Source organism: Arvicanthis niloticus, chromosome 21, assembly GCF_011762505.2.
Source record: "Arvicanthis niloticus isolate mArvNil1 chromosome 21, mArvNil1.pat.X, whole genome shotgun sequence".
Taxonomy (NCBI): Eukaryota; Metazoa; Chordata; class Mammalia; order Rodentia; family Muridae; genus Arvicanthis; species Arvicanthis niloticus.
The window spans coordinates 34,956,667-34,965,124 of NC_047678.1; the positions used below are offsets into that span (position 1 = coordinate 34,956,667).

General features: G+C 53.1%; 1 protein-coding gene across 1 annotated transcript in view; it reads right to left on the bottom strand.

The window, feature by feature from the left end:
- Trim71 (tripartite motif containing 71) overlaps positions 1 to 3,665 on the bottom strand; it is a 50,323-nt gene extending 46,658 nt beyond the window's left edge. Inside the window, exon 1 of the mRNA XM_034524990.2 lies at positions 2,791 to 3,665. Coding sequence (XP_034380881.1) covers positions 2,791 to 3,603 — 813 coding nt within the window. The 5' untranslated portion in view covers positions 3,604 to 3,665. The remainder of the gene's footprint in view (positions 1 to 2,790) is intronic.
- Between the last annotated feature and the right edge of the window lie 4,793 nt (positions 3,666 to 8,458).

Below are 8,458 nucleotides of genomic sequence, written 5' to 3' on the forward strand. Positions count from 1 at the left end.
TTAACTTAACACGGACACATATTTTAAACACAGGATGGCACAGTGGAACTCAAGGAGTCGCTCTGTGTAACACAGTTAAGACAGGAGTCCATCTATCACAGCCCCCAAAAGTGAAGACAGCCCCCACCTATCAATCACACACACACACACACACAGGCGACTCAGGTACTCTTTCCCAGTCAGGGCAAAAAGATCTGCTCCATCAGAGAGAAAAGGAGGCCTGTGGTTCTTTTTATCCCAAGTACCTTTCTGTCACCTTCAAGAGTCTTAACAATTTCCAAGCTTCTTGCTTCAATGAAAAGCTGAGAAAATTCACTCAGCAAACCTGAGGTTCCCTTCAACAGACCCCCAATCTTAACATTTCCTGACCGCACATGGGGAAAGGGACTTTAAAGACATCTGGGGCCAGTCCCAGGTTTGAAAGCACCTCTCCCACGTGGTTCAAATGCTCCGATAATTTACAGTGAATAAACCAGACATGGCAAATAATGAAACTGTATCATCTGCAGAGAAACGGTGGGAAAGGAGCCTCCATCCCCTGAGGAGGAAAAAGCCCAGCTTTCCCTCAAGGTGGCTTCTGTAGGGATGAGGGGGGCTTCAAAGGTGTGGGCAGGGGACCACCTCTGTGAAGCTGTGAAGTAAAACCACAGAGCTGACATGGTCTCAGACCCCCAACGTAGGTATGTATTTATGACAGGAAATCAGAAGAAAACTGAGCCAGAAAGCAGGTGATGGGAGGATGAGAGGAAAGCACTCACACAAAGACGCCACCAAGAGACTCATTCTATCTGCTTACTCCAAAATGTTTTGTGTTGTTTTGAGGTAAAGTCAGTCATGGTGGCTCATATCTGTAATCTCAGCATTTGGGAAGTTGGGGGAAGAGACGACTGACTGCATCAGAGACCAACCAACCTGGGCTACATAGTTCCAAGCCATCCTAGGCTAGAGACAAGACCCTATCTCAAAATAAATAGGCAGGGAGTTAGTCCTTCTCAAATCAGCCTTACCAAACACCTACAGCCGATTTTTTGACACACCTTTGACTAAAAAGGAACAAACAAAAAAAAAAGATGACACTTCAACCCTTCCTCTCCCCCAGTGGAGGGCAACAATCCCGGTTTCAAGGGGCTCTTCCCTGCCTGGTCCTCGAATTTGATCCTACGATTAGGATCAAGTGAACTGGCTCCATCTTCCTGCTCAGGGGATTTTCTATAAGTAATGAAAGAACATACTAGAAACATCCAACCACAAATACGAGAAAGCGGGAGTCAACCCTGGTCTGAAAACAGAAGTGAGTCACTGACTTCACTTCGAAAGAAACCTTTTTAAAAAAGCTTACACTCTTAGCATTAAAATTAATTTTTTTTCCAACATCAGTCAATTTAAGGCCGATAGAGGATAACTCCACCCTCCTCCCCAAATAACGCGTTAGAATGTGGACCCCGCTGCGGCGGTGCCGGCAATGCCACGCTCGGCCACGCGGGATTGTTTGTCGTGCGTCCCCACCCCCCGCCCCGCTGTCCTCTCAACGACAGGAATACCACGGCAAATCGCACAGGGTCTCAGATTTACAGGGCAGAACGAGGCAAGGTTACCTAACCCATCAAGACTAAGGGTGGTCCCGCCTAGCCTCTTCCCTCAGCTTCCAGTGGGGATCGCGGGAACCGAAGGTGGTCCAATACCAAAATAAAAATAATGCCCAAAGAGGTAATCACGTCCGAGGGCTGCACTGCCGCCCTCAGATACTCATACCCCCCATTTCGAGCTGCAGGAGGCTCCGCGTTTTTCCAAGGCAAGTAGAGTGCCTGGGGATGACGATGCGGGGTGGCTACCGGGTCCCCGCGGGATAGGAGATGGGGCCGGCTTGGGAACAGCGCCAGAAACCCAACTGCGGTGGACCCAATCTGGCTATCTTTCTCAAGGGCCCCCAGGAGGCCACATGGTCACTGCACGTGGGTACTCACCGACCAGAACATGCTTTACATAGTGTGTAAAACAACTGCAGAAGCAAAAATAAGGACTTATTACGGGGTTCCTTAGTTAGTAAAATGTCAGAGTCAAGGCCCCTTACCAACCTCCTTGCAGACAACCCGGTAAATGCCAACCTGTGCAACTGACAAACGAAAATCAAGTCCTCCGGCCAAGCACGCACGTGGGAAGCCACCCCGCACTGCAACTATCCCTTCCCCACCCCAGAGCCCTCTCAGCACGTTGGGCGGCCTCTGGCGGGCCCACACAAAAGAAGTCCACGACTCCCCAAACATACTTTATCTCCTCACAACTCGTGCCTAACAAGAAAAAACCCACTGCAACATTTTATCACGCAGGAGAGAGAAAAAAAAAAAAACATTAATAAGTGAAGTTTGGCTGGAGAGATGACTTATTGGTTAAGAGGCATTTGCCGTAAAACCTGCAAGACCTGGCTTGGGTCCCCAGGTTCCACTGGGTGGAGGCGACTCCTGAAAATTATCTCTTGACCTACACACTCGTGTACAAATAAATAAAAAAAATAATAAAAATAAATAAAGAGGGAGGCCGGGAAATCCGGGGTAGACTTGAGTAGCATAAGCCCTGGGTTCGAACCTCACCACTAAAAGGAAACAAAATGAAACAAGAAACGAGGAAATCTCGTGTTTTGAGACTCTTCGGACATGCAGAGAAGGAAACAGTCTTCAAGTCCTGGTTCTCCGAGAAACTTAAGGGGGGGGGGGGGTGGCGATGATACAAATCCACAAAAAAAAAAAAAAAAAAAAGTCTCTTTCCTCTCGCCCGCGCCCCACGCGCACTCACCTCGTCGTCGTGATGCTGGCAGAAGCCGAGGCGCTCCGGGAACACCGAGAGGATGGAGAAGGGCGCGCCTGCAAAGGGCGGCCCGAGCCCCAGCTGCTGTGCCGCGGAGGCGGCCGCAGGCCCCGGCGGGCCGCGCTCGATGTAATGGTCCTTGGTGAGGCGTACGCGCTGGTGCGCGCGGACACAGTTGTCGCACAGGTGTTCCTGGCAGTCGAGGCAGCGCGACGAGGCGGCGTTGCCCTCGTCGCAGGAGCTGCAACCGTGCGGCCGCCGCAGCAGCAGCGACCCGGGGGAGGCGGCCGGGCCGGGCGGCGGCTGCGGCGCTGGAGCGGCGGCGCGCTGGGCCGGGTGGTGCGCGTGGTGCCGGTGGTTGCTGTGGCCGCCCGCGCCCCCGGGGCCGCCGCCCGCGCGCCCGTTCTTGGGCGGCGGCTCGTCGGCCGTGGCCACCACGGCGTCCAGCAGGTTGCTGAGCAGAAAGGCGGACGACGGCAGCGCGTCCATGCCCGCCGCCTCGGCCAAGACCACCTTCTGGTCACACACGGGGCAGCGCAGCTTCAGCGCCTCGGCAGGGCCGGCGCCGCCGGGAGCCGGTAACCGGTGCGCCTCGAGGCACGGCCGGCAGAAGGCGTGCAGGCAAGGCAGGACGTGCAGGCGCCGTGCCGCCGCGCCCGGGCCGCCACCGCCCGCCGACGACGTGGACGTCTGCGAGGACGACGACGAGGCGGACGAGCTGGAGGAGAGAGGCGCGGGCGAACCGCACATCTCCTTGCACAGCAGGCAGATCTGGAAGTCGGTCTCAGGGAACGAAGCCATTTGCAGGCGGGCCGGAGGGCAGAGGGCGTGCGGCGAGGAGGAGGGCGCGCGGCTCACTCAGCAGAGCGCATCCAGGACGCGGTGGAGGCGACCCCTGGGCCACCTCGGCTGGGCGGGATTGCACTGTTACTCCGCAGCAAGCGAGCGCCCGCACAAGTCTCAAAGTCCGCCGTGGAATCCGGTCCCCGCGGCGCAAAACAATTTGGTCCCGACGAGTCTTGCTTGTGTTACCTTTTTTTTTTTTTTTTTCCTTTTTGCCCTCCGGCTAAATGGATTGAGTCTCCTGGAGGGAGGGGAAAACGTCCCGGAGTCGCAGCAGTCCGAGTCCCCGCGCGCGCCGCCGGCCGCCCCGCCGCATGACGCGGCGGCAGGAGCTCCTGCGTGGCGGCCGAGGCGCAAACTCCCCCGCGGCGCGGTCGGCTCGGGCGCGCAGCTGCACCTCGTGCGGGGGCCCCCGGCCCGCGGAAGCACGCGTGCCCAAGTACGCACGCGCGCCCCACACAGTCCGCGTCTGTGCGCAGTCGGGCCGGGCCGCGGTCTCGATGCGCTCACACGCACGCGCGCCCCACGCGGCCCGGCGCCCGTGTGTCCCCCGGCCTCCTAGCTCTCTCTAGCGCGCGCTCCGACCCTTCTCCGGCCTCAGGCGCTCCGCGGCGCGGGGCCGCAGGTCCCCGCGGGCCGCCCTGAATTATTCATCGGCGGGAAGATATTGGATGTACCCGCCGCCCGCTCCGCGCGGGGCCGTCGTGCAATGCTATCCGCGTTCCGCGCGCGCCGCGCGCCCCTCCTCCTCACGGCCGTCCTCTCCGAAACCTGGGCAGCGAAGGGGATCACATTTCCTTTGTCATCGGGCCATTTCACCCTCGCTTGGGTCCCCCCTTCAATCCCGGAGCCTCGGGAACCGAGTCTCCCGCCCGGGCTTGGTGGAATCAGAGGAGTACGCGAGGGACCCGCGCGGCCACTTCGGGTGCCGCGTGGCCAACGCCGCCCGCGGCTCCCGCCTGCGTCATCCTCCTACGAACGAGTCGCCGAGCGGGGATGCGGGTGGCCCCGGCTGCGATGCGCCTACCGGGCTCAGGCTCTCCCGATGCCCTGGTCTCCTGGGTTGCTTTGGGCTTTATTTTGCACAACTCCCCCGAACGAGGGGCTGTGTGCGTGCGCGTGTCCCCCTTCTTTCTCCGCTTTGCCGCCTCTCGGAACGCGGGTTATTGGGACTGATCGGAATTCGGAATCCTTTTAATCTCCAAAGGAGCAAACTCACTTCCGCCCGAGTGCTGGCAGAGGTGGGGGAGGGGAGGCCGGGGAGGGGGTTCCAGGCAAACAGGAAACATTAGCCCTCTTGGCCCGGCCCGCTTTTGTGTGCGCCTCCCCTCCTCCCACCACCCTCCTCCCCCGCTCCGGCCGCGGGGGAGACGATCGCCCCCCAGGCCTCAGTGTGACGACCTTTGGAACCTCCTGGGCGAGGAACGCAGAGCGACTCTTCCGTTTATTTAAAAAAAAAAAAAGAAAGAAAGAAAGAAAAAGAAAAGAAAGAAAAAAGAGACTTTATTCTGAAACCTTGCCTCTTGGAGGCTGATGGTCACTGCCCCGGAGAGCTAGGGTTCCCCCCTCCCAACACTACCTCCACCCCCCTTTTTTCTCTTCCCTTTCCTTTTTACATTTCTCTGGGACTCTACAAAGCTGAGACCGACCTCGAAGCATCGCACACTTGTGAAATTGGATGCATGGAACTAAACGAATCTGAATTCTGATCGTCCAAGGGGCCGGTTGCTCTCAGTTTTAATGGGAGCCCAGGCAGCTGTTAAGAGAAGGCGACCCACTGACGGCCCCGCGGCCATCTGGGTGGTGCCCCAGGCGGTTCTGAGGCTGGAACTTTAAGGCTCTCAGAAGAATGACTTGGAAAGGTTACTCTCCGAATTTTTTTTAAAATGCTATTTAAGATGGGTGTGGTGGTGTACCCATTATAATTCAGCAGGCTAGAGACTAAGGGTGGACTACAGAGTGAGACCCTCTGTCAAATTAACGCGTGTGTAAAATACATAAACAAATGTCATCAAGCTGTGTATAAAATTTCACTCTGCAGATTATACTCTATTAGGAAAAAGATGGACACTGGTCCCTCAGATGTTCAATTCCTGGGCTACATGAGACCTCTCAAGAAAGTGATGAAAGAACTGGAGAGGTAGCTCTGCAGTCTGTCAAGAGGAAAGTTCAATTCCCAGAACCCCACTTTGGGTGCCTCTGCCCTTGGGCACCTGGATTCATCTGCACACACCCTCACCCCCAACACACACATAGATACACATAATTGTAAAAATACACTTTTTTTTTAATAAGGACAGGATACAATTTCTAGATACTGCCGTTTTAATTCATAGAAAAAAACAAAATGGCAACAGAAAAGATTATTCTGGAAACATGAATCAATTCAACTGGATAGACTACTGAAAAAGCAGATCCCTCAGGGCTCGGATACCAAAGGGATGAAGGCTCCCCTGGCCCACAAGTGACCTGAAGCATCATGGGAAGAAAGACCAGAAACCCTCTGCTTTTCAGAGCTTCACTTTTCAAACAACATCGGACATCTGTTATCTTCTGCCCCTGGGATATAGAAGTGAAAAAGCTATGGGTCCTCCAAAACTGACCAGAGCTCCCCTAAACAAAGATGGGAGACTTTAAAATGTAAAAATGAGGACCAGAAGGAACTCTTGTTTCTGTTTATAATAAAATTGTTGGGGAGGCTTCAAAAAAAAATTTTTAACAACCATTTGGGCACAGAAGATCGTTCTGCAAAGGAAAGGCATGTGCTACTAAGTCTGAGATTTTAGTTCCATCCCTGAGACCCATATGGTGGAAGGAGAGAAGCAAATTATCTTCTGTGGCAGCGAGAGTACATCACACACATAAATAAATGTAAAGTGTAATGCAAATTTATTTAAAGATTTATTATGTTGTACAGGTGTATGTACAGGTATCCACCAAAAACAGAAGAGAGTGTTAAGATGCCTTGAAATTGGAGTTACAGGAATCTTCCAAGCTGCTGATATGGGTGCTGAGTACTGAGCTCCAGTCTTCAGGTGGAGTGGTGTGATGGTTTGTATATGCTTGGGTCAGGGAGTGGCACTATTAGGAGGTGTGGCCTTGTTGGAGTAGGTACGTCACTATGGGCATGGCCTTTAAGACCCTCATCCTAGCTGCCTGGAAGTCAGTGTTCTGCTATCAGCCTTCAGACATAGAACTCTCAGCTCCTCCGGCACCATGCCTGCCTGGATGCTGCCATGTTCCTGCCTTGATGATAATGGACTGAACCTCTAAACCTGCAAGCCAACCCCAGTTAAATGTTGTCCTTATAAGAGCTGCCTTGTTCATCGTGTCTGTTCACAGCAGTAAAACCCTAAGTAAGACAAGCAGTAAGCTAGCGCTCGCGCGCGCTCTCGCGCGCTCTCTCTCTCTCTCTCTCTCTCTCTCTCTCTCTCTCTCTCTCTCTCGCTTTTTGTTTGTTTTGTTTTGTTTTTTCAGTATAGCCCTGGCTGTCCTGGAACTCACTCTGTAGACCAGGCTGGCCTGGAACCCAGAAATCCTCCTGCCTCTGTCTCCCAAGTGCTGGGACTAAAGGCCTGCACCACTACCACCTGAGCAGTAAGCTCTCTTAACTGCTCAACCGTCTCTATAGCACCTAAAAGTTGTATTAATAAAAACAAGGGGCATAAGCCGGACATGGTATCTCAGTGCTTGTAATCTCAGTTTACAGAGTTTAAGGCAGGAGCATTGCTGTCAGTTCCTGGCCAGCCTTGGCTATAAATTGAGATCATATCTCAAAAGACAAAGCTATAAAATTAGGGGCTAAAGCATAGTATGGTGGCACAGCCTGAAATGGTAGCATTTGAGAGGCTAAGTTAACACACCTGAATGGCTTAGTACAGCCTGGGCTGCATAGTGGTACCCTGTCTCTGTAGGGTGGCCATGCAGTGGTAGCATACCCATTTAATCCCAATACTTTGAAAAAGATGGATCTCTGAGTTCAAGGCCAGCATGGTCTACAAAGTGAGTTCCAGGAAGCCATGGCTACAAAGAAAAACACTGTCTCAGAAAAGAGAAGAAAACTGTGTGTGTGGGTGTATGTGGGTGTGACAAGAGAGAGGTATACACTGAAAGCACATTCTTGTGGTATCTTATTTTTTCTCCATATTGACCTCAATATCACCCTGCCTCAGCCTCCCAAGTGTCTTGAGAGAGTGGTCACCATACCTGTTGGCAATACAGGATTCTTCTGTTGTAATCTTAAGAGATAGGAACTGAGCCGGGCAGTGGTGGCGCATGCATTTAGTCCCAGCACTTGGGAGGCAGAGGCAGGCAGGTTTCTGAGTTCAAGTCTACTCACTTGTCTACAAAGTGATTTCCAGGACAGCCAGGGCTACACAGAGAAACCCTGTTTCAGAGAGAGAGAGAGAGAGAGAGAAACTGAAAAGGGACTCAGCTGTTGAAAGTACTTGCTATCTTGCTATGCAGAGCTTCCAAAAGACCCAAGCTCGGTTCCCAGCACCCATAGGGCTTCTCACAACCCTCAGTGTCTCCAGCTCCAGGGATCCCACCCACTCCCTCTCTTGAGACCAGGCACACACAATACACATACATACATGCAGACAAGACCCTCAGATGCATACATCCTGGAAATAAAAAAATTGTCTAGGAATAGTTTCACACAACTTTAGTTGAGCACTCAGAAAGTAGAGGCAGGCAGAATTCTGTGACTTCAAGGCCAGCCTGGTCTACCTACTGAATTCCAAAACAATCATGGCTACATAGTGAGAACCTGGCTCAAAAACAAGTTAATATTCAAAAAGTAGTGAGGCTG